Below are 26,771 nucleotides of genomic sequence, written 5' to 3'. Positions count from 1 at the left end.
GAAAAAGACTGGTTAGGAAAACTACTGGAAAGATGATGCTTCATGATGTTAGTTAGGTTAAATTTTGAAGTTATGACTAGATAGCTTTTAAATTAATGGAAAAAATGCCAATCTATTTTTAAAATACAGTGCCTTTTTCTGACAGTACTGTTTCTTCACTGGGCTCTTTCTTACTCTCTGGCTGACTTCTCAGAAAGGAAAAGAGAACTGAATAGGAGAATGGAAGCTGAATAACAGTACATCTTGTTCTTTGGGAAAGATAAGTGAACAAACACTTAAACACTAGCTACAAAGACAGGCAGACAAGAATTGTCAGGAATGTGAAAGCATCTATTGCAAAATAAAAACAATTTAAGAAATGTTATAAAATTGATCAAGCTTTTTATCTTTTTGGTTTTTATTTAAATTTTTGCAAGGTAATAGTTTGTATTTGGAAGATTATTTATTATGGAAGATTATTTATAATGCTGACAATGGGGCACCAACTGAAAGCAACACAATGTGCTGGTGATGTAACTACTCTTGTGCTTCAGGGCAAATAAAAGGTCTCTGATGAAGAGATCTGCAGCTCATACAATTGGTGTGAGTTCTGGGGAAGCAAAATAATACTGAAGTTGTCTTTCCCTGCTCAAAAACCTGTACCTGCCTGCTTGCAGTGCTCTTGTGGAAAACTCTCTTTGGCCACTAGCAACTGTATAACAGTGACATTGCAGCAGAGCAAGGGTTAAGAGGTAGGACTCTCTGATGTCCTTGCTGAGATGCTTCACAGCTTCACAGCTGTCCAAGTAAAGAAAGGATTCCCTGCCTCATCAGAGAAAGCGTTGTGTCAGTAATGTGCAATAACTGGACTGGGTGGAGGTAGAGGAGGGAATCTATGCAGTTTTATCTGTTAACAGTACATTAAGTGGTATTAGACAGTGATTCCAAATATTTTAATGGTGGGTTTTGTTTGGTTTCTTGGATAGTAAATTAATCTCTATCAGTGCCTATTACTGTTTTAAATTCAAATGGTATGTACACAGAGATGTTAAGAAGGATATATATATATCTAAAACCTAGTGAAAAAAACATATCCATGTGTATCTAAAACCATATCCATGGACCCAGCACTAGAAAATATCCTGGTTTTTGCAGGATGGAATGGTCACCCTACTGAACTTGTCGGGAAATTTTCCATATATTTCAGAAGGCCCTTTATCTTTTTTTTGTTGTTGGAAGATAATTAATATTTTAATTCTAGATCTCCTATGAGATGCAGATTAAAAAAAAAAAAAGAAAAGAAAAATGAAAATATCCAAATCCCTTCCCATTAAAAGATCCAGAAGAAGGATGAGGCAGTTTGCATAAAGAGAGAAGACCTAGGTAGACATGGATTAAAATAGGTTTTTTTTTTTGAAAGGAGGAAGGGAAGCGGTTATGAAAGTGATTTTTGGTAGCATAAAACACATGTTGAAAGATGGAGGATTTTCAAATGGAATTTACAGCTTGGATATTAACCTGGAATTTTGCTTTCTTTAGATTTTGATCCAGTATGTGAATGGAAAAGCTCTAAACTGAGTAAATTTGAAGTGAATTGCTAAAGAATGAAGAGGAATTAGGAAAGCATGTCCCTTTCAGTGCAAGACAGAGAAATCCAATCAATAAGGATTACTAGCCTGTCATATTTTTGCTATCAGCAACATTCCCTCCAGAAATTAAACAGTTCTATAATGATCTCTAATACTCCTGCGCTGCTTCTGGGTGAAAACTGTCAAATACATACATAGGTTGTGACATTTAAATAAAATGGCACCATATTTAAAATGTATCCTGAGGTATAGCTGAAGAAAATTACAATAATATTTTTCCTATTGGAAAATAAAGCACTATTTATTAGATTAAAATCAGATGCATGAGGTATGTCCTACTTGCAGGAAGGTCAACTGCTGAGAACAGTTCACTTCACCTAGATAATTTCAATCCTGTAAGGACTGCCAAGGATAGACCACTTTTACAGCTTGGTATAAATAATAAATGGGTGGTAAAAAGCCCTAGATGAGGGCACAGCAAATCTCATTGTTTTCTCTCTGCAGTGTGGTGTTTTGTGCAGCTGTTCAGAGCATGTAAAAATAGCTACCATGCCATCCTGGTTGTGTTGTACATCACTTCTGTCGCATCGGTGTAATGAACTGATCAAAGCACCAACTGGTGGAGAGGTAATGTCTGATAGTTGAAGTGTGAACCTTTCTGTTCATTGCAAAAGCTCTTCAGAATGCTGCATTGGATTCTTTCCAGGGTTGCAGACAAGGTTGCAGTCTTTGGTGGCCGAAGTCCTACAGATTCGCACACTGAATTAAGCAAATTTTGCTGAAAAAATTTTAAAATTGGGCTAGTTGTAATTGCAGCTGGAATAAGTTAACTACAGAAGTACCTAGCATAGAGCAGATGTGCAAAATTGCCCTGAATGTATTGGTCTTTAGCTAATCATTCACAGAAAACTGAAAACATGCTAAGCCTGCTACTACTTGGTCTTTATTCTTCATTAATATCAATATCACTAACTTCAGCTGATATTGGAACAGTAGACTAAAAGCCTTCTGAAATCAATTTAATATGAAAGCATAGGAAAAGCTGCCAACAGAAACCTTACTTGGAGCTTAATTCTGCTCCGAAATACTCCTGTTCTTATACCCTTAGGTGGTGTGTCTTTGAGGGGAAAAGATTGTTCGTTTTATATTACTTACACAGAGCAGGATGAGCTTTCCTTAATTGCAACCAGAATAGCAAGGTAATTGCAAACATTTTCAGGCAGGCTTGTGAAGAACATAATTTTTGTTCCCTTTTAAACTTCACTTAGTTCAAGGAATTCACATATACCTGTGTTCTTCAACTTCTAAGGAATCAGTGGGAGTACTAAGCAAAGCAAAGCTATCAGCAGAGGCTGAAATTCACTAAAGACAGTACACAGCTTCACTGGAAAACTTTTATGGGCTCTTCAAACTGAAAAATACCAGTGACTTACATCAAAGACCAGAAAACATTTTCTCCTTCTGGCCATTTCTCATTTGATTCATAGAGTTCTGCTTTATTTCTGTGCAAAGGAGGCTGTATACTCAGATTCATTATATAACCGAGTCTGAAACTCATTTTATGACTCACACTTTGATGCTGACCTCTGCAGCTGCTTGGATTCTCAGCATTTGAAGAGGGAGTATGAGTCAAAAGGCTTTCATTGCGAAGATGCTGTCATAGTATTATAGACTCAGGCTGAAACTAATTTAATGAATGAGGCTGCTCTCTGTATCAAAGATTGCTTCCCACGGTCAGATATATTACCTTACATCACCAAAGACTAGCAGCAGGCACTAGTTTTGCTAAGCTAAGGCATGTGTGTATGTGAAAATGGCAAGGAATCCTGTGGTCCTTCTTGAGCAGAGAGCAAGCTTCCAGTAACACACAGGAGGTGCATTTGCATTTATCTTAATAAATGGAAATTACCTAGTGGCTGTAGACATCTGTCAAGTTATCTGTGGGAAATATCTCAGCCTGTGCCAGCCCTGTGGGGTGTTTTGCAGCTTTCAGGACAGGTAGGCAGCTGATTTCTACTGCTGAGGGATAAAAATATGTGCATCATTAAGGGGTACTCTGAAGAGCCACAACTCTCCAAGAACAAAGCAGCATCTGTCTCTTCAGTCTGGCATAAAAAACTAGAATGATTTCTCCTCCATTTTCCTTTCTCTAACACTTTCTATTTAAATTTTACCCTGGAATTAGAAAAAAAAAACCTACAAAAAATGGATGGACCACGTCAAGAGACCTGTCTCCTATCCTCATGGCAAGACAAATTTATGCATAAACCCTTCCTAATGGATATTTCACTAACCGAACTAGAAAAACCCCTGGGATGGGCTTACATTACATCCACAGGCTACCTGTCTCAGAGATATCCATTGCCTTATAACTGGAGACTTTTTTTGCCCCTAATACCCACCTTAAAATCCTTGCTGCAATTTGTGTCCATCATGTCATGTCCGTTCCCATGCTGATGAATTTGAAGTGTCTTTTTTCCGTGTCTTTCTTCATTCACTTTGTCTCCTGATTAAACTCTTCTTTCATGTCTTTGCATAGGCCACATGCTCTAAGCTTTTGATCATTGTTATTATTACAGGTTTTTATCTATAATCAGTGAAAAATAATTATTTGTATAAAATAATTGTGCTAAATATTGTAAAGACCTTTTTAATGAAAGTGATGATTATAGAAAATTCTTTAGATAGGTGCTTAAAAGTTATTTAAGGCAATACAAATGCACACACACAAATACACACAAAGAATTCCACACGTATGAAAATCACAGGCACTCTGCAAAGATAGAGACCAAATATATAAATTCAGTATTTCATTCCTGACTGTCTTGAATTGTGTCCCTAGAAAGGCATGAAAATTATGGGTAAAGAAGAACGGCTTATCTGTAACAGCTCTTAGATATATTTAAGTCTCCTAAAGCAGTTTTTCATGAGCAAAAGTACTTTAGTGGAAGGTGAAAAATGAATGCTTACAGGAATACCACTTATGCAATCTGAAAGGAATGCTAATAGAGTTTATTTTGTCAGTGATACTTGTTGTTATTGACTGAGATGTGCTTATGTGTTTGATGGCTTTATGAATTTCCCTGAAAACATTGCTTATCCTGTAGACTTGGATGGAAATCACCATAAATGTCATCCTCCTCTAGATCCTGATTCTGCAGAACAGTTAAGAACATACTTAATTCTGAATAAAAGCTTCATTTTCAATACTTCAGTAAGAAACAAATATGTACTTAGCATTAAGCACATCTTAAAGGACTTTTGCTAAATCACTGTTATTTTCAGGTAGTTTCATTTTCTTTAGCATTCAATGATTCAGTGCTGTATGATTTATTGCTTGTTACAATGCATCTTTCATCACTACCTTTCCTGCTCCTTTGTTATTCAGATGTGCACTGCTACTATAAATAATGCTGTTGTGCGAGTATGGAAAAAGAGTTGCCTCCAGCAACTATCATTGTATGCTGTCACAAAGTTTGTGAAGGTTAAAGATTAATGCTTAAATAAGGTACTTAATAATGTTCACATTATATATCATATATCTTCTATGTGCTGGCATTATTTTTTTCTCTTTTTCTATGGGAAGATGTGTTATTGAATAATGATGGTTACAGTACCTATTTGAAAACACTGAATGGTTGTTTTATAGCTGCAAGTGATTCAGACCTTTAAAGTTTGGACCATTTACTGAAGAGATGATGAGCTTGTCTTGCTTTGCTCCTGTCCATTACACAGATTTTCTGGATGGAGAACTCATTTTGCTATGTGCTAATGCTCTGATGCTTACTTACACCTAAAGGAGGGGCTTCAAATTTTAAATTTCTTGCAGATGAGAGTGCATAAAAGTAGCTGAGGTTTAAGCAACACTCTTTCCTCTCAGGTGACTCAAGTGTTCTATTATTTTGTTCGTTGACTTTTAAGACCTTTTCTCTAAGCACCTCTGTCTTCTGTCACAGTATATGTGGATCTTACCTGTTGAAATCAGTGCTATCTGCTGTCCTAGCTGATAAGACACCTAGCTAGTGTCATATGGGTTGATGGAGAACAGCAGTGCAGAGCCCTCTTGTGAGTTGATAATTGCTCTGACAAAGCTGGTTTATTACTACACTGAGTAGGATCTATAGATGAGAAGACATTTCCAGAAAACCCCTGATTTAGGAGACACTGCCTTTTATGACATTGACATCTTATGGACGGTAAAAAGTATCATTACTGACTGACAGGCAGAACTTGACAAAACAGCTGCTGGTAAAGCAGGAGGTAGGATTCTCTTTTATTAAAAGGCAGTGATTTATTCAAAGTACTGGGTCTCACACACATCAGGCTTAGTGTATGTTTTCTGAATCCCAGGCAGTTTCAGCGGAACCACGCCAGAGCTTGCAGTGTCTCTGTTTGAGTTTAGGAAATCGAAAGCTCATTAACTTTTGGTTCTCAACAGACAGCTGCTCAGTGAAGAGCCCTGACAGACCTTCAGCTCGTCAATTTGTACAAAAGTTTGGAAACATGAAGCGGAAGAATAGGGACTTGGGGAGTGAAGGGAAGAAAGTTTCCATGAACTAGAAATCCTGCTTTTTATCTTCCTCCATTTCAAGCTAGGATAATGAAATATGTCTTTGCAGCAGCAGGGAATACTTGAAGGTGTAGGTATGCCAATGGATATGAGACAGTGGAAAATTCAACGATATGGGAGACCTAGCTGTGCAGTTGTGTGACTAACACTGCGGTGAGCTTTATGTAATTTGTCAGCTGTGTCCTTCCTCCAACTTTTTACTGGAACCATGTGGGCAGGATCGGTGTGTCAGTAACCTGTAATCACCTTGAGAAACCCACCCTGCTGCCTTCTGCATCTCTAGGGTATTTTCTTCTGGTTCCAATGCGCAGCATGCAGGGCCCCTGCTGGAGATACTGAGGATGTGTGCTGTTGCTGATTTTTAAATGCCAGCAGAGACAGTTTCCTTTTATCTTTTTCACAGGTAAAACTCATGGAGTACTTGCTCTTCCTGCTGTTGCTGATGCTCTGTCAAGCCTCTTTTAACTTTTCAAGGCAACCCATCAAAGTTTAGCTAGTTTTTATATACTGGATTTGTCCTCAAAATTTTACCTGGGTTTGGAAACAAGCATGATGCCTCACACATAGGGAGTAGCTGATTTCTGCCTTTTAAAGTGCAGACCCTGTACCGTGTGATTTATTTTCAGAAAATGCATGGAGTTAAAATGGTCTTTGGAAAGCCATTTGGAGGGAAGAATTGTCACAATACTGCAAAATGATCTGATCAGCCACTTGCAAGCTGCTGTATCCAAGGCTTCTTATACTTGATTGCAGCAGTCGGCTTCTGGGAAAGTTGGTTTGGGAGCATCAATGTGCTTTACAATAAAGGCAGGCCACAGAACATCTGTGGCTATTGATTTTTTAAATATAATTATGGGACAATAATTGTGCGCAAATAAAATTTCATCTTTTCAGGTTGGGGATCAAACTGAGTTTTCACTGCGAGATGGGGAAAAAATCACACTTGCTTTGGTCTCCAGAAGAAAGGTAGGTGTCAAGAGGTGCAATGCTTCATTTTAAAGTCACACTAGTCACATGCAGCCTTTTCCCCACTGCACAGAAGTAGGCGATACACCAGGGCAAGCTTGACAATTCACCTCCATGAGTGGATTTTGTTTGTTCACTCCTACAAGCAAGTTCCATGTCCCCAGAGAGTCTGCCCTGCTGCAGCTGAAACCCTGCCATCAGCAATCAAAAGCAAATGTGTTAATTATTGAGGTGTCTTTATGGAGTTAAGTTTATCACCAGGATGCGGCCACTCGGGCAGTGTGGTCACTTCATAACCTGGCTCCACTAGCAGGTATTACCTTGGGTGGATTTCAGGGTGCTCCATGCTGTAAAATTAACTGCTGCTCACCTCTTTCTTTTGAATTGCTGGTGTCAAATTGTTGGGGTCACGCTACCATTTGAAAGGCATGAGTGAAGGTGCAGAAACCACTGATAGCTGAACTCGTTACTTATCCACTTTATAGTGCTCAGGAGGCATATTCTGGTGGTTTAATGGTCTCTGCTATAAAAAACCATTTAAAACCCCAGGCATTACGTTGATGCTGCAGATGGTGGCCAAAAACCTTAACCTTCCTGCCATTGGAACTATATCCCTAACCTTGCATGACCGTGTTCCCTAAGTTGGGAAATTTGAGCCCAGTGGGGGACACCTGGAACTGGAGGTGAGCTGTGTTACACTGTGAGCAAAGGGGCTGAGCCCAGGTGAGAAAGGCAGGAGGATTCTCCCTCTCTTATCCAGCTCTTCTCACCCACCAGCTTTGTTGATACCAGGAACAGAGGAGAGGAGGAAAAATATTCTGCCTCTGACCTGAACTGAACGGTGTTGCCCTTAAGTGACGACACGAAGATAAGATCTGGGTTCATCTGCAGGCAAACCACTAAGAACCAGTAAGAGGCCGATGTGATAAAATCTTAATGGCTTTTGGCTTTCACAAGTAGTGTTCAACTTAGCAAAGAGTTTCAGCTAAAATAAAAGGTCAGAGAAATTACAACTTCAGCACCTTCCCTGTGGAATATTTAATTTTCTTCATTGTGGAAGTTTTAAAACATCTACTTGTAGTTAAACTAAAAAACAAACCAAAACAAACCAGCTACCTGACCTAAAGCAACACAGCTGAAATTTTCTATTTTCGTTTTGCTACCTGAGTGAGCTTGTACCTCCTGTCCTCATAGTTCGCTAGCACAGTTCCAAAAAGTAGTGTAGGAGAAAATGTACAGAAGGTGAAATGCATACCCAGTCTCAGCTAGACAGAGCCATAGGTATGCTATGATGTGGAACAGGCTCAGGTTAATTTTGGGCAGGTACCACAAAGATTTCACTATAACTTATTTAATGTAATTGCTGACCTAATACTGAGCATCTAGAGAGTCTGGGATGAATTAATAAAACATATATTCTTCTTCTTTTTTCTTCAATTACAAAAGTGGAATGAGAAATTGTACATATATATTTTACATATGTATAATTTACTGTTCTGTCTTTGAAGACTAATCTATTTGATAGTGTGGAACAGTGATTTTAAATTCACCTATGCCTAATTATTTGATCTTCTCCTTTGACTCTCTCAACCTTCTTCAAACAGAAGAGATTTATCTTTGGAGCATGTTAGGATTTGAAAAGAACAAATTAGATGTTGACATGAATTTTTTTCAGCATAATTAAAATGCAGGACCAAGCCACACTTCCATACCTTTAAAAAAACATTTTATTACACTAAATATTTAATGCTAGGACAGTTAATCCATATTCATCTTACAGGACCATGCAGTGACTGTAAAATTGCAGGCCATCAATCCTTTCTTGAGCTCCTTGAATCCATGATAAACATATGGGCTAAGATTGCCTTGTAAAGTTCAGGCAAATACTCGCTGAAGTTGAGCCATGTTTAAATTAGTAGACCAGATCATCCAATTCTGTTCTCTACTCCATCCAAGAGATGCTGTTCCCTGCTATACTATTTGGTAATTACTCGAGTGTGCTCATCAGGAGCACACCTGATGTTTTTGGCCTTACCGGCGCTGTACTGCAGAGCAGAGACCCTGACCACCTGAGCAAGGGACATCAAACAGGGCAGCAGAAGCTGACAGGCCTTGGCCTTAGACTTCATGCATGTTGGGACTGAAGAAATGAGACAGATGGAAGGCAAAAAAATCCAGTTGAGGTCCCAGGTTTTTAAGGACAGAAGCTGTACAAGAATGTTTGCAAAGTTCTCCTTTGTTTTCGTTTGCTTCTTTAGATCTTACTTTCAGTTTGTCACTCATTGCTTCTTACTTTCCTACCCTTCCAGTATGGATTATGCATTGATTATACAGATTTTTGTGTGTTTGGGTTTTTTTTTTTGTTTGTTTTATTTTGGTTTTGGTTTTTGTGTTTGTTTTCTTGGTTCTTTTTTTATTTTTTCTTTTCAAACTAGCTATCCGTTCATTGTGTGTCAATGATTTTCAGAACACGAAGCTCTGAAATTTAGTCTGAGTAATTTAAATTTATATATATATATAAACACATGTATGTATAAATTTATGTAAATTTGTCACATATTTCATTTTCAAAAACGGTACAGTTTAAGGATTGCTGGTGTCAAACTCCTCATAAAAGGGAAAGTTAGTTTTGACAAAAAATTTAAAAATCATAGCTTTTTTAGTCGATAGCTCAAAATGAATATTTTTAGCCATTTTTAAAATTACATTTGTTCAGTAAAATACCTATTTCTTTTATATCAGTGCTGGAGGGAATTCAGACATGTTTACAGGCATTTCTATCATGGAACAAATAATGGATGTTCTTTTTTTTTTTTTTTTTTCACTGCAACTGTCATGGATTGCTGCTTTATAGAGAGAAAGAGAATGGTGGGGGCCAGGCACCAGCAGGTATCCTATGACTTGCTCTAATTTGTGTCATTTCTTTCACAAGGTGGTGAAAGACATTTCCAGACTTTCGCACCCTGAGGCAGGGCCAGATTACTTGGATTTTCATCCAAGTTCTCTAAAACACCAGCTGCTAAGGTCTGGAAATAAACAAAAACCAATCGTGTGTGTGCATGCTTCCGCTTTTTGATGACAATCAAGGCCTTTTGTAGAAAGAGAAGTAAAACTTTTCACAATATGATCATGAAATGAAAACTGCAATTAGATCTATCACTAGCCAGTAGACTTTCTAACCAATTTCACTGTTAAGCATGGTAAAATATGTAACAAAAGAACAGATTCTTAGTGATGTTCAAGCAGTATTTCCTCAGCTAACAGCAGATTTTCACAGTTGTCTAAAGGAGACTCCCATGATTTAATTTTTTTTTTGACATTTTAAAAAAGCATGTTAAAATCCCTTCAGCAAGTCCTATGAATAAAAATATAAAATTATTCCTTTTTTTGAAGAAAAAGATATGAAATGAGAAGTCATCAAATACATTTCGTTTCTGTAGAGAAATAATTCAAAAGCTCTATATGCATATGAAATTTTTTTGCTCATCACCTTCCCAAAGAAGACAGATTTTAATTAATCCTTTTTCTGAGAAAGATATTAAATCCTCATCTAATCCCCAAGCAGCAGTTCATATAAAGTCTGGAATCTTTTTGCATGTTCATAACCACAGAAAACATTATTTTCTCCTGAAGCAAATTTTGCTACAAAAGCTTTGAATGCTTCGAGCTTAGAGACATTTTCCTTTTCCTTCATTTAATCTCTCACTGGCTTGATACATGTGGATGCATAACAATAATTTTTTTCCCTTCCAATTTTCTTTCTGTTCCAAAGATTAAACCTAAGGAACTCTTCAACAATTTTGGTCATTTTAAAACTTCTGAAAACTTAGCTCTGAGCAGCAGGTGCAACAAAAGTCTCCCACACTGATTTCTGGTTTCTTTCTAATGACTTTAGCAAATTAGGTATTGTATTTGCTATTTCATATATTCCTCCCACACCATTGTTATGCACTCGAAACTTCTCGCACTCCTGTTTCCTTGATGATACTTATTATTTTATCCTGTACTGCTTTATTTCAAGAACAATATTACCTGTTTCAGAGGTATGTTTGGACAAGGACTGGAAATTTCTCAGCTAACTACAGGAGATGTTGTTTTTTCTGTATAGGCAGTAAATCATTTCTGCTTATACATATACACATACCAGTGCTAATGTGAAAAAAAATCCACAGCTTACCTCCCAAATGTAGTCAGCAAGCCAGATCAGCTGCTCACATGCTTGGGCACAAGCTGCGAGCTGAAAAGAGCCGAGCCCATTTATTTGCATGAAGATCTGGCAATGCCAGTCCACAACTTACTGCACATAGAGCAGCTGTCCTCAGCTAGCTGGTGAGGGCTGCCTGTGTGCAATGCCATCATGAGGGTAACCATACCCATTCTGAAAACAACACTCGCATTTCTCTGAGCATTTGTATCATAATCACATTTACATTTACTCACGTTTACAATGCTGAGCAGAGAATCATTAGCATGAGATATCCACATCATTGTCGCCTCATTGAAACACAAAGAGACACAATAGTCCGTTAAAATGTGTGGGCATAAAAATACTGGAGTGAGTTTATTTGCCTGGTTAGAATTTGCTGCATGTTCACGGGGGATGTGAATACTTACCCCAGCTGTATCCACAACCTTAAACTGGTTGCTACATTTTGTATTTTTATTTAGGCAATCTTGTTTCTTTGAACTATTCTTTCTGTGTTCAAGTCAGCATGTGAGGCAGTGCTGTTTCACTTCTCCATTGAATTGGAACCCTAATGGAATGGTTTTATTTGTGCAGAAATGGAAATGATAGCAGTTCATTTCCACATTTTTAATGAAAATATATTTCATAGTGTGATCAGGAACATCAATGTACTGCTAAAGAATTCCAGATAATATCCAAAGGAGTATGCCTGAAAAATATATTAGCAAAAGACTATGGTGTTTTGGAAATGAAGGTTTGTATCACACCAGACTAATTTACATCTGTATTATAGTCTAAAAAGAACCGCCTTGCAGAAGACTACTTTTTTATATACAAAACATATTTATAAAAATTTTATGTATTTTTTTTTTGCTCCTGCTGGACCTTTTTTTTATTATTTGCCCAACACACAAAAAAAAATTAAAAAAACCAAAATTTGTTTTATGGCATTCGGTCTTCTGGCCAATGTAAGTTGTTAAACACCCTGCTCCATGCCAATGTACAGTGACAGATAAGCACGAACAAAGCCTTAGAGATCTGAGCCACACAAGCTCGGACAGTTTCTTCAGTGGGTATTTCTTCACTTCTCTCTGGTTCTTCTTGCTTTTTACTGCTCTGCAGTTCAGTGAATTCAAAGTAAGTGCTGGCACGAAGCCGCTGGAGTTTGAATAACTCATCCCTTTTTCTGCCTGAAAATATACATAATCCTGCTTCATGGAGATGACCTGAGAGGCAATGGCATATTATGGCCAACACTGTCTTCTTCCTCCCCGCCCACCCCAACTAGTTCTGACCCAGGACATGTCATTTCACAGGTTTGTTTTCTGTCTGCACACTGGTTTTCTATGAGAGAGAGGGAGTAAAGTGTGTCTTTTCCTGGAGATGGCAAAAAACTGAGCTTCAGTACTTGAGGATGTTACATTGTCCAAACTGCTCTTCAAGTGCAGTAATGATAACACTACAGTACATTTATTTTACTCTACCTTAGGCTTTTTTAAAGGGAAATTGGGTGCAACTTGTTCCCCTTCCATACACTGACTTTTTTATTTCTCTGTGTGTGTGTATCCATGTGAAGGCAGTGAGAAGGAAACTTGCTACTGCAGAGCACTTTTAGTCTGCTCTGTGTAATTTCTTCAGCCTTTTTATAAGTGGAATTAAACCAAAGAGCAGTTAGAATTCAACTGGCTGCTTCTACATTTAATAAATAATATCTCTGCCATGAAATTGCAATTGGTAATAAAAAGTCCTGCAATTCATCTAATGGCTTTCTACCTCTGTTGTAAATCTGTAATTCCACTCTTTTGCTCATCTCCACAAGACAGAGTGTGTTCATTACTTCAGGTACAACTTCTTCCATAGAAAGGAGAGCAGGGATGCAGGCATTTAAATTTTTTTCTTCCCACACTTTCTTTTCTTCCCACTACCTCTCGATGGGCACATTTTCTGAGCTACATTGTGGTTTGTGCTGGTCTTTTCCAAAGCTTTTAGTGTTGATGGGTTAGACTAATTCCCTCTGTTGCCCTCTTCTCTCTTGCTATCATCTGTAGTACTATTTGATCAGAGAGTAAAGCTGGCAACATAGGCTGAAAACGTTCTTATGCACTAACTACCCTCTTTTTGCTATGTTTTGAACTTTAATTTTAAACTTTATCTAAAATTGCAGGTTTTTAAAACCTTCTGCCCAACAGAAATTCATAGCAAAAGTTCAGTTTGCTGTGAAATGAACAGCTCATTTATTGTGAGTTTACCTACCCCTTCTTTGCAAAGGAGGGTCGGCACAGTTTTAGCTCACTGCTGATTTCACTTGTTCCAATTTGGCACTTGAGGACCAATGGTGTGGTCTCCTTAAACAGAGAATCAGGTCCCTGTATATAGAGGGTCTGTCAAAAATTATAGTCAAACACCCAGCTGGATGCTGCAAGTGCTCTGTGTGACCAGAGCTGGGGAGCAGGCAGCAGCATCCAGGTGAATGAGGAATGACATCCAGAAGAGTCTGAGTTTCTGTCACAGGCTCACTTTCCAAACCTCTTCCTTGTGGAAAGAGGGCTTCGGCGGATCGATGCCACGTTTATCCCACAGGGTCCCTCGTGGACACGCTCAGGCAGCGCTCTCGTAGCACCCACGCGTGCTCACGATCTCAGCTTCGCAGGTGGTGGCGAGCAGCCGCTCACACCCACAGGCTGTGCACGAACCGGAGACAGAGAGGCGAGAGGGGCTCTCTGCCTGCAATTCCGAGGCGTTTAATGGCAACAGCCCGAAGGGAACAGAGGCGTGAAGAACCCAAAACCGAACGCCTGCGCCGGTTTTGTCCCGAGAGCTCCCAAAGGCGGGCAGAGCATCCAAAAGCAATAGTCTGAGGGCTAGGGGGCAGAGGCAAGGTTGAGTGACATAACAGGGGCCAATGGGAAAAGGGATAGGAGGGGAAGAGAGCCAGTGACCAGCAGAATCTAGACAAAGGGAGAACTTTTTAGCACAGTGTTGTAGAGAGAGACCACTTTTAGGGCAGCTTGGGAGGTGTGAAGTGGACTTAGCCACCACAACACTTCCTTATGGGAGAGGAGATCTCTTGGCCAGGGTCAGAATGGGAATGTGCAGAAGAGCAAGGTGCTTACTATCTTCCCTGAATTCCAAGCCTGAGGCTTACCCATTGGATCATGCCCTGCAGAAGAAGAGAGAGGTTTATCAGATCCAGGCATCCTCTGAAATCTAACAGGGGAGTAATTCCTATCAGTGCAGGCTTGAATGGGAATACTGGAAATGACCTCTTGTGTGCACCCACCAGAGGTAGCAGACAGAAGGATAAAGAGTGGGAGGAGTATTTCTCTCCCAGAGCAGATATGATGTGAATATCCATACTCTGTAGATTAAGATGAAATAAGAATTGGTGTAGAAGAGACTAGACTAGACTATTTTCAGTTGGAAGGGACCTACAATGATCATCTAGTCCAACAGCCTGTTAAATTGGTTTTGGTTTAATTAAACATGGGAAAATGAAAGAAAAATGTTTCTAAGCAACAAGGTGGAAAGAGAATTGAAAAGGATTCCTATTTATATACGTTAAATGCATTATGTGTCAGTAGTGGCTAAGAAGTTGGCTTGTGGAAATCCTGAACCCAATTTTCCTCTGAGGGCCTTCCTGTACTGTGGAAAACAGAGCTCTGAACTGCTGAGGGTCTGGCTTGTAGCTCAGAAGATTGTGCAACAAGCTGCTGATGCCAGCTATAGACAAAAGGGGAACCAGTGCCTGTGTCTGCACAGCCTCTTGCCCCCCCTCAAGATACATTGGTGCTCATTGTAGTTAAATGGGACCTTAAGCAGAGGGAGGAGTGGGACAGGGCAAGCATATGGTTGGTGTTTTGTTCCCTGCAGTTGCCTTGTTAATGAGCATACGGTGTGCCAGGTGATGCAGTCGGGCAGGCTGGCTGCATTCCTGCCGGCTGTGCTGGCAGCCGGCCAGGGCTCACCTGAAGCCACCTTTCCCTTTTGGCAGCTTGGTTTTATTTCTGTGCTCTTTTCCCTTTCCAGCTGCAGTTCTTTGAGAAGGGAAGACAGTGCCTTGGCAATTGGAAGCAGAAGATTTTGAAGGAACAATCTTTCTGGTGGTGATGCGGACTGTGAATTTATTCTACCTACTTACTGGCATCTGCACACATAACTACATGCCAGCACCTGATGGATGCCATACATTTTGGCCACCTGCTTGGCTCCTTAAAAGTTAGAACACTCCAAGTGACTATGTTGACTGCCTCAGTATTTTATAGGAATGCACATTCATCAGGCATCTGTTTCAGTTCACAGGGCTTGGCTCTTTTTTGTGGAAGCTACTTGCCATTCTAGTCACAGAACAGGAAGAAATTCTGCTCTGCAACATGCTAAATGAATGGAGAATCAGGCCCTTGCAAAATATATGATTTCCTTGATGGTTATATCGAGGGGAACAGAGTGAAGGGATTTGAAATCTCAAGATGCCTGACAGTTCCACTAACACAATATTCATATTTAATGGCATTCCTCTCCGTGTTTTCTTTATCTGCTTGCTTCTTTTCAAAGATAATTCCTTAAGGATTGCTCATTCTTCTGCAAAAGTTTCTTAACAAGAAATGAGAAATGGCTGTGTATCCCTTTTGCAAAACAAACCAATCTGGAATAAGACTACAAACAAAGTAATAAAGATGAGGAAAAATCTCCTCTTTAAAAAAAAACATTTAAGAGAAACAACCAGCTCGCATTTTATCATTTATTATATAAAAAGTTCTGTGACTTCTACAACTCCAGTATTTTACTATGGGTAAAATCTAGGCGTTTGCAAAAGATCTGATTCAAAATAAACACTAAGAGGAAAATTCAGCTTGCTGTCAGTTTAGGTATCTGATTCAAAGCTGCATAGAGACTTGACAGGTGAGAGATCAGCCTGGAGCCCAGCACAGAATAGTTATCTCATTCTGTGATGCTTTTAATATTTCAAAATTAAGTTAGTTCAGATTCTGGATGAAAATCAAACTCAGTTTTTTCCATCAAAGAGAAGGGCTCTTCAGCTGTATTTGCTAGCCTTTAACTCCAGAACCAAGAAATTTAGGGATGGACTGAACTTAGTGTGCTGTTAGTTGGCCCTGTAGCCCAGGGTGATCCATGTGGCACATATGGGACAGAGTCACAACCCCGGAGTCTCTGCAGTGAGTAGCTGAAATTCACACCTCACAAAGAGCAGCCTGGGAATGGCTAAGTTTGGCAGTGTCAACATGATGCTGCCAGGTCCCACTTTGGGATACAGATCCTGAAATAAAATGCTTGGGAGGAGGTTAACACCAGCTTCTGAGATCTTGCTTTGACTCCTGAATTTTAAAATCCTAAGTTACAGCCACTTCACTGTGGAGGGTAGAGAATGGGTGTTAGGGGTTTCTGTCAAGAAAATTCAGTAACTGTATATTTAGCCTATAAACGATCATTGCTAGTTCAAGTCATTGAAGACTTAGAAACTTGATGTCATCCCCACCTGGAGGGACTGTAAACAATGTATAGATAGTGCAAATGTGTGGCAGAATACTCGCACCCTAAGTAAGGCACATATGGAGCCCTCTGTTTCACACACAGCAGTGACCTACAAGAGTCCAGAAGCAGGGGCTTCCCTTCCCAGCCACATCCCAGGCACTGGGACCACATGAAGACTTTTTTGGTTCCAGGTTTGAGGGAATCAATCCAGCCTGTTTGGGTATTCCCTAGCTGTGATGCCCAGGTCTGCATCCCTCTAGAGGCACAGTGCCAAAGGAAACCAATGCACTTGTTGAGCAGCTTGTAAGTTAAAGGAGAATGAATTTCTGACAGACAACAGGAATTGTGTCACTAATGTGCCAGTTCTGCTCTCCTGTGCAGCGGGGATGGGGGAACACAAGTGTAAAGTGGTGCTATGCTGCCAAAGCCGGCAGCTAAATCCTTCTGAATTGCCCCAAAAGTTCAGCTTTTGGGGAGAAGAGCTGTGCGTTGGGAAGAGCAGGCTAAACTTCCTCTTAAGCTGGCATATAAGGATTTGCGTAAGCATGGTTTTTACAGAAAAATAATTAGCTTGCTGCTCTTTCAGAAGTAAGAAATTCCCACTTCTCTTCCTTCCTACAGTCTGACAGCATTATTTGTTCTTTGCATTTAATATGATTGTGCCCAACTACTCCAGGGTGCAGAGCTCCAAAGAGCAAAAAACCAAATATTTTTTTCAATTTACTTCAAACGATGCCTAAATACAGCAAGAGAAATCTACCATAAAGTCTCAGTAAAAAATAATATAGACTTGAGCAGAACTTTTTTCTGTCCATTTCAGATGTGCCTAATCTTTTTGATCATTAGACACATATTTACACTGGCTGACTTTTGGCAGATTATCAGCATCATGCATAAAAATACTGCCACACAATAGCTTCTGTCAGGGAAGTCAAGATACAGAAATGGATAGCATAGGAGGACCCAGGTATTCCTGCATAGTCCCTCCTCCTACTGCTGCTGAGTGCACCTCTGCCTGCCATGGAGCATCCACAATGTGGTGTGCAAAATGACCCATCTCCACCTACTGCATTTCACAGCTGTTGTGCAGGAAAGACCAGAGTTTTTGCACAAGGAATTTCAGGCTTAAATAATCAAAATCACTAATTTGTACCTGATCTTTAAAAACTTTGATTCATTGCTTCTTTTTTTTTTCCCTTTTATTTTACCTTTTCTTTCCAGAGTTACCTACCTTCATTTATCACACATCACATCACATCATCACATCACATCACATCACATCACATCACATCAATCTCCTAGTTTCACTTTCTGCAGTTGCACTCTTCTTTTCAGTCAGGAGTGCCATGCCACTGTAGGGAGATTCTCTCCCCATGTTTCTGCGCATGGAGGTTATCAATTTTGTTGCACACAATAACCACAGAATACTCTCTTCACCTTTCAGCAGAACCATTCATGCTCTTAGGTATTCTGGTCCTTTGGTTCAGGGCTTTATTTAAGCAAACTAAATGTGTGTGTCTTCTGAAACCGAGATAAAGGGAATGGCAAATGAAGAGGCCTCTAAAGCCAGTTCTCTCTATTATTCTTCCAAATAATCCATTCTTACTGCTTAAGGATTTTTTCAATATCTTTCCAACTCATGAAGCATGCTGTGGTGCAGTTCTACGGTACAGGGTCTTTAAAATAGTTAAGAAGGAAGAAGCGTATTTTATTATATATTAGATAAAAAACTATCTTACAGTAATAATTGGAGAGAATTTTATATTAAAGCAGAGAAAAGACTCAATTTCTCTCCCTTTAAAACTGTCTCAATCTCTTAAACCATTGAAAGTTCTCAGAGACTTTTCAAGGTCCCAACTGAGGAGAACAACAAAGTCGCTTACAGGAATCAATCAGCTATTTCTTAGCACAGAGGTGTTGCTAGGATTTGATCTTGCCTTTTGTAAGCTTTTGATATTCAATCATAAAAGTATTTTATTTTGCCATTCATTTCAGAGTTTGCTTAATCTCAGCATGGAGAGTGGGGTGGGGAACAAATTCTGAACACCAAATTTCAAAGTGATGTAATGACTTGTAGTGGTTTAAAAATAAAGTATTTTATTCTAGGGAATTAGCTTAATTCTAGATGTGGTACCATAGACAGCCCATGGCTTCAAATTCTATGGCTAAACAGCATTTTGAGAAAATGCTCAACAAAACATGGCAGTGACTGTAACTGAGAAATACTCGCTGGCAGAAAAGCTGATAGTGATGGAAAACCTGTATTAGCCCTCCAGCACTCTCCAGTGGAGACAGGAGAGCGCTGGAGCAGGGCACGGGATAACCTTTTGCAACTCCATAAGCACTAGTTAGAGAAAGTAGCTGGCAGAGCCACAAGACAAGTCTCTCTAGGTTAGCCCTGGGAGCTGCACGTGATCTGGTGTGTGGTGTAGATACCGAAAAGCCTCTTAGTGCTTGTAATATGCTTGAGCTTAACAGCTCTGTAGGAATGAAAGAGCAAAAACCCAAAAGCTCAGTGTAATGAATTTTAACTCTAGCAAAGAGAATTCTGTAAATATAAGAAAGAAAAGTAAGAAGAAGGAAGAAGAGGAAAAAAAAAGGTAAAATATTTTCAAGAAGCTTGGATGCTACCTAAATATTTCTTAGCAGAATTTCAAAGTCAACCTGTACAATCAGCCAGAAAAACTTCAAAAATATTTCCCCTCTCTTTTATATAAAATATATTTGACCATTTCGCCAGTGGTTTTCAGCAAAACACAGTATTTCTTTTTATCTGATCACATTCCAACCTATGAATCATTTGCCACTGTTAAATACTGATCACTGGTGCATATTAGAGTTGATTGTTTTGTGACTGGTACTGATTATCTGTATTGGTCTAGACTGATTCCCTCCTCTAAATGACTCCACTGAATGGCTCTGAAGACTCCAGCATCTTCTGGAGAGTCTTAATATTGCTCAGACACTCAGAGGTTTCTGCAGTCTCTAGAACAGCCTGGTCCGAAGCCTTAGATCAGACATGTCCTAACTTGTGAGGGTTCAGAGTCAAAACTTGGACCTGAATTTCCCCTGCTATTACAGGCCCTGGGAGCTGGAGGACCATTTAGTGACCCCTCTCTTGCTGCTTTTGTAGGCAGGGGTGGGCACAGTCCCACATGGATCAGGGACAATGTGGGCAGGTTGTGGAGACCCCTGCTCCAGCAGCTCGGGAGACAGTGTGCTGTGCTGGCAAGAGAGAGGTGTTTAAAGACTCCTGAGCTCCCCCATGGCCATCTGTGCCTACATAAACACAGGACTGGGTTTTGCCATGAGCAGGTAAGGGAAGATTGAATTGGTGGGGTGTGAGTGTGAAATGCATCACGTTCTGCTTACCATTGCATTCTCATTGAGGCAGAGCACCTTTGCAAAGCTGAGCAAGTGCTGGATTTACAAGTGACTTTGAGCTCTGGTCGGGGAGGGTGACTGTACTCTCATCTGTCACCTTGGGGTAAAGCTGGGGTAATGCCTCTGGAGATGGGTAAAAACATCTGAATAAACAGAGGGTATGTGGGATCAGTGCCCAGAAAATCCGTGAATAGAGAGATAATTGCTTGCCTTGTTCTGGAGAGTCTTGAGCCTCTAAGTCTGTAGGAGCTGTGCCTTTCCAGACAGGTTTTCCATACAGTGAAGAAAGCACTGCCTTCCTGGGTGTGCAGCACACTCCAGCTCTTTGCAAAGGTGAGAGAGAGGTCTATTTCTGAAGTCAGGTATTGACAAGGAAATTGTGAAAGCTTAAGCCTAAAAACTTAATAGGGTTTTGCTAATACAGGAGAGAGTGTTGGTGCTTGTATATGGATGTACCATAAGACTGCAGGTAACCAAAATCATAGTGAGCTTGGCTAAGGTAAGTAAGTAAAGCTGCTGAGTGGAATACCCAGGCTCCTGGGTTTAGTGCAGGGAGGAGGCCCACGCTTTTACAGGTGTGCCTGACTCCAGAGGTAACAACTTGGGGTGCAAGGCAATCCAGAGTTGTACCAAAAGAAAGCTCAAAGTGATGCCAGCTTGGCTTTGTTTTGTTTTTTTCTATCACTCAGCTGCACTGAAGCCCGACGCCTCTGGTAGCCAGTGGTGGAGCAGTGAGAAGCTGGTTTTGTGCTGCGCTTTTACGGGAGAAGCCTGGCTGCATTAACTCTTACTAAAACAAGCACCTAGAGAACTTAAGCAAAATCCAGTGATGGAGGTCAACTCCACAGAAGCCAGCAGCAGCTCCCAGGGAGGCACCAGCTGGCTGGATCTCACCCTTGTCACCTGCACTGAAACGGTGGCTTTCACAGAAGTGGTGGCAGAAGAGGAGTGGGAATCCTTTTACTATTCCTTTAAGGTATTCTTTTAAGGCGTGCATTACTTTTCTCACATCCTTGCAGCTTTGGAGCATTTTCAGCACAGATGTGGGGAGGCAACTAAGATTATTAAACTTTTTTTTTACCAGATATTGGTAGTTTTTTTCCCTGCAAAGACAGCTGACAGCATGTGTGAGGCATTAACTGAAAAGCAAAATACTTGCAGAAATTGGACTTCAGATTTACATGTCTTAGCTAACTCTATCCTCTTCCAAGAGAGGACTGTATTGTTTGTCTGTAGAGGTATTGTAATTGTACATGCATCTTTATTCAAAAGCTTGTCTTATTTTTAGCACATTTTTTAAAATGTAATTTCTTAGAGGCATTATCTTGACATAAGGGATTTCTTTTCAATTTTCCAGCTGCAACAAACATTGTACACAAGTGAGAGGGGCTTTTTGTTGTTTGGGGTTTTTTTAACCATGAGGGACTGGTTCTAATTAGTTTGTTTGTTTGTTTGTTAGCTGAGTGGGGGTTGCAGTATCTTTTGAAAGCGGTTGTTAAGAATGCACTGGATGAGTCATTCAGTAGTGAATGCTGTTGAATTGAATGAGAAGTGTATTTAGTCATCTCCAAAACTAAACATCACCCTAGCAATAGGTGAATGTAGGAAAAAGATTAGAGAAGTTCTGAAGTTAATATTTCCTTCAGATTTCTATGCCTGTTGCCATTACTTAATTTCATTCTGAATGCCATGTGCTTCTTTACCATTATGGCATGTTGTACAAGTTCAAGTTATTAAAAAGTCTGACTAGGAGTACCCTGCCATTCCTTCTGGAGCCTGGGGACCAAAGAGATCAATTTCAGCTGGAAAGATACAGGCACTTATATCGTTTGACAACATGTGAGGTAAAAAGGGATATATTCAGAAGCAATTTTTGTATCTATGAGATTGGCAGTGCTCTGACACAATCCTGGTGGAATCAGTGGAATTACAGCAGGTTCCCACCCCGATAAAGAAAGAGGTGATCCATAGTGCCAGCCATAATTAATGAGGGTCTCTTTTAACATGCTGCTAATAATCACTAAGATACTACTTCCTACTTGGGATTTCAAGGGTGAAAATTATTTTTTATTCCTTTTTTTCCTCTCTCCATGTTAGACTCCTAAAATGCTCTTGAAAAAAAAATCAGAAGGGACTAGCAAAATACTTTTAACAACTTTCTCTTTATCTCCTGTCTTCTTTTCATAGTTAGGGCTGTAAATCTGAACAATGTAATGGGAGCAGTATTTTATAATGGTAAAAGTGACAATTAATTCCATTATTAGAAAGTCTCCAGGCAGAAAAATGCTTGTTAATAGGAAAGATTGAGTAAATTACAATAATTAGGAAACCAAGGATAGTCATGCATGCTCATCCATTGCTAAAGGAAATGGTTCTGTAGCCGAGAGCTTCTCATTAGACTTGCACTTGAGTCTCTGCCGGATGCCTAGCTGTGGCACATATAGCATGAACTTCACAAGGAGACACATGGATTCCACATCAATTACTAGCTGTTGATAGGCATGGAAGTATTTTTACTCTAGAGATGAGTGATAGCTGGTGCAGCTGTAGGAAAGGAAGGAGAAAGCACCTGCTCTGATGACTACAGTGCAGGGAAGACAGGGGTCCCTGCCAGCAGTTTCAGCACTCTGTAAAACTCACATGTGGAAGGTACTGCTGATACCTGTTGACTCATCTGGCTGTCCTCCACCAGCTCTGCCTGTGTTGTGGCTGTGTCCTTGCCCACTTCAGAAAGCCAAGATGCATCACCTTTCTCTTTACGAGGCTGTAGTCAAGCAGCTAAAACAATATAAGTTTCAGTTTGGAACAGGTTGAATGAATTTGAAATATAGAGTTCAGTGCTCAAAATGTAGCTTACAAATAGGGTTTGGGCCTTTTATTGGGATTTTCAAACACACTGTAGCCTGTGGCTGACTGTGAACGCAGGGTGGGTGAGTGGCCACTACACAGATTGACCCCAGAGCCTGTGTGCTAGGGTGCAGACAGAGCACACAAGCTGTTTCTGCTTGGAAAATGCAGGTGTAACCTATCTTATCAAGGCAGTCTTAGGAAAACATGATCTAAACTGATAAACGAAGACTAGGGAGTGACGTCTGTGTTAATGGCTTTTTAATGATTTTACCCAATGACAGCTGTGTAGGGTATCTCACATGCTGCTCAAACTACATGAGCATGCACTGGTGTCTTCTTTCCCTCCCAAGCTGCAGAAGGACAGCCAGTACCCACTGCAGGTAGTGTCTGTGTTATACTGTGGTGGCAATGTGACAAAAGTAAAATAACGTGCTGTAGAGCATTTCAGTGTCAGAAAGTCCTGTTACAGGCTGAGTTGTGAGTGCTTCTCTTTCAGAAAAATTTGAGCTTCTGTCTGTTCCTCTGCTTAACAACTAAACCCTGCACAGTTTCAGATTAGAAAGTTTTTTGCCAGTTCAGGTTTTTGTTGATTTTTTTGGGGAGGGAGCGGGGAGTGTTTGGTTGATTTATTTTAGCTCAAAAATGGAGCATTTCCTCCACTTAGAGGAACGCAGATTCTCTTCTGGTAGTCGTTACTACAGAAGTGCCAGCTGCTTACCAAAGCTTTGCTAATGAAGTCTGATTTGGGGCTGTGTGAGCTAACTAAAGTGACTCTTGGCATACAGAATGGCAGCTTTTGGGGCAGGACTGGGTGTATCCATTGTATCCATGCGCCATTCAGCACGCAAGAGGAGCTGGCGCTTCCCGTGGCAAAGGCACGGCCTCATTCCCACAGATATTTAGGTCTTGCTGCTGTGTTATGGCAAATTGTCTCTGAAAACCCAGACCATCTTTATTCCTGGGTGCCTTTCTATGAGGTATCCAGGTAGGTTACTGTCTTAAACTACAAGGAATTCTCCTGGCTATTTCAGCACCTAATTCAGAACAGATGTGCAAATTGGTATTAATTACAGCTCCAACTTCCCAGGCCAAAGGAGAGTTCCTTACATCCCTTAACAATCTCCTCCATATGTGCTTAATCCATGTGTAAAAGGGCTCTAAGTGAGCATCAACTGCACCTGCCAAATACAGTAGTCCAGAAAGAGCAGAAGTCATCTGAACACCTGTGGCCTTCCTCCACTTTAGGACCTTCTTAACTCTGCAAACCTGACAAGGTACAAACCAGAAACTTGCCTGGAGAAGAGCTGGAATCTCAGAATAAGTTTGGCCTGTTTTCAGTAAGGTTTGGGGGGCTCTGTCAGGGCTGGAGGAAGCATTTCCTCAGGCACTCAACAGCCCAGAAGCTTCCACAATGGTAGGAGCTTGTGCTTGTCCTCAGAAAGATTGGGTAGGGATCATCTTTATTTTAAGAGCTCTGCTGAGAAAGGAGATGCCCTACTTTTATTCAGGAAAATAAAGGTTGGAGTGCTCAAAACTCCAGTTGCTGTTCCTTTCTCAGGGGGACTGTGTTCCCACCAAAATTTCCTACCTCCCAGCAGAGCAGAGGTACTTTTTGTTTCCTGCTGTGTAGAGTTGAGTCCTCACCTGTTGAGCAGGACACAAAGGTTTTGTTGTTCACACCCAAAGTTGCTGGGAACACCAATATCTCCCCTGCCAGTTGGGAACCCCAACCACTTGTCCAAATGTTGACAGGACCCTGCCTCTGGCCCCATAAGCCCTGGCCCCTGTGCCATGCAGCATTAGCACAGCAGTGACACTGAAGTGTTACAGCTCTCACGAGGAACTGCGTGCCTGTCAAAACCATCACAAATTATTTTAAACGTGTGTATGTGTCTTTGACTGTCCTCCCCCCACACGGTAGCATTCCCTGTATCTGTGTGTTTTAGCCCCTATAGTTCAGATATTAAACAGGACAGCACAGCCTAGCTCAATTAAGCACAGCTCTAATAACTTGGGCTCCTTATCCATGGAGCTAATGCTCTTTACAAAGGTTGGGGTTTACCACCTATAGCAAAGAGCTGAGGAGACCAGCATGTCGAGAGGTTTTGTAGGAGTATCCTGTTGCATGGATTTGACTCCAGGTGTTCTCAGAGACTGCTGAAGTCACAGTCTGATGTCCCTATCCTTCCATCCAAATGTAGGAGTTGCTTTATCTCCTGAAAAGCATTTGCTTATGCTATTGCTCATTCTGATTTTCAAGCAACTATCACAGAGCATCCAATCATTGAATACATAATAGGAAAATAATAATGGGTGCTGTCAAATTTCTGGAGTAATCTCTGCAAATGCAATCACACATTTTAGAAAATAGACATATCAAATAATTCAGAGGTAACTTTGCAATCTTTCAGTGGGGGGAGAGGAGGAGGATTAAGTTTACACAAATAAGGTGTCAGGGACTCCTGAACACAGCCTCTGCAATATGCTGTAATGACTGTTGCTATTCCTGAGATGCTGTGCTGAGAATGATCTCCTCGGGAAATTGCTGCTGCAGTGCTGTTGGCCAGGCTGGCCTTATCCAGCAGCTTAAATGCAACACAGAAGTGATCTGGCAGTATGACAGCCCAACTGGGAGCAGCTCTGAGCCAACAGATTTGGGCTGTTCTACACTAGCAACCCTCATACTACTGTCCCTGTGCTCCACACAGGCACATGGTTTGCACCTGTCTGCCTCTCCTATATAAATATGCCTAGAAAGTATAATTTTTTTACATTTTTTGAGATATTTTAGTTTTACAGATTAGGCATACTTAAAATCATTTTAAGTGATTAAGAAAAACAGCACTTTACAGTTTTAAATAGAGCTGTCAAAATCATACAATTATGGATGGACCTTTGAGTGACCTAATATCTTTCCACTTTTTGAAAATACTCTACGAAATAAACAGATAGATACACCATTAAAAATTTATGTTTCCTGATGACATTTAAATCAGGAATTTCTGTCTAATTCTGTGAGTAAAACATCCTGCAGTAACTGAAGAGTACTGCCCGCATTTATTATCTGTCTTGTACCAAATCACAGCAGAATGGCAAATAAGAACTATTTGGTAATAGAATTGAATTAGTCACATTTGTTACTGACTGTCACCGTCACACCTATGGAGAATTTTGGGGCAGGGTGGGGGCTTATTCAGCTGTTGAGGTTGGAAAGATCACTGCAATTAGCATGCATTAGATTGTGTGCACTGAAGGAACCCTGCTCATCCATAGTGGTGATGTCAGAGCTAAGAAATAGGTTTTTTTAAAAAGCAGACATTCACAAAATAATAATGATAATAATAATATATATATACAGCTTTGCTAGATTTCAAAAAGATGAGAAAGTAATCTTAATAACAAAATTAACCCTTTCCATGAGAAAGTGTCCTGATTTAGTGAATAGACTTTCTCAGCTTGTCTGTTTCCGTAAGTCTACAAGGAAGAAAATGTTATAGATCTTTCCTCGACATAATGCATTAACATTCCACACTATGAGTGGAACACCAAATCGACACAAACTCATGAAAAACTGCCTCTCAAGTTCGACAGAACAGAAAAAATCAACTCATGTTCCTTCCAGCTCTGTGTTTTTTCCAACCATAAGGACTCCTTGGGAAGTGACTGTTGCCAGCACCTTTGATATGTTGTGAAGGTTTCTTGTGGCAGTGCATCCCAGCCCTGCCAGAATGTCCCATAACCTTGTGCTGGGAGGATA

The 26,771-nt window shown here is 40.3% G+C and overlaps 1 protein-coding gene across 2 annotated transcripts in view; it reads left to right on the top strand.

The window, feature by feature from the left end:
- Window positions 1-20,764: 20,764 nt before the first annotated feature.
- Window positions 20,765-26,771, top strand: part of NPSR1 (neuropeptide S receptor 1) — a 58,426-nt gene continuing 52,419 nt past the window's right edge. Inside the window, exon 1 of one of the 2 annotated variants that reach the window (XM_042044249.1) lies at window positions 20,765-21,140. In XM_042044249.1, coding sequence (XP_041900183.1) covers window positions 20,994-21,140 — 147 coding nt within the window. In that variant the 5' untranslated portion in view covers window positions 20,765-20,993. The remainder of the gene's footprint in view (window positions 21,141-26,771) is intronic. The other variant, XM_042044248.1, reaches the window with a different exon arrangement.

Source organism: Corvus kubaryi, unplaced genomic scaffold (genome assembly GCF_017639235.1).
Source record: "Corvus kubaryi isolate FWS band 111438036 unplaced genomic scaffold, C.kubaryi_AGA036_p1.0 37398, whole genome shotgun sequence".
NCBI classification, from domain to species: domain Eukaryota; kingdom Metazoa; phylum Chordata; class Aves; order Passeriformes; family Corvidae; genus Corvus; species Corvus kubaryi.
The sequence above is the reverse complement of the archived record's forward strand: the minus strand, read 5'-3'. Positions and strand labels throughout refer to the sequence as shown.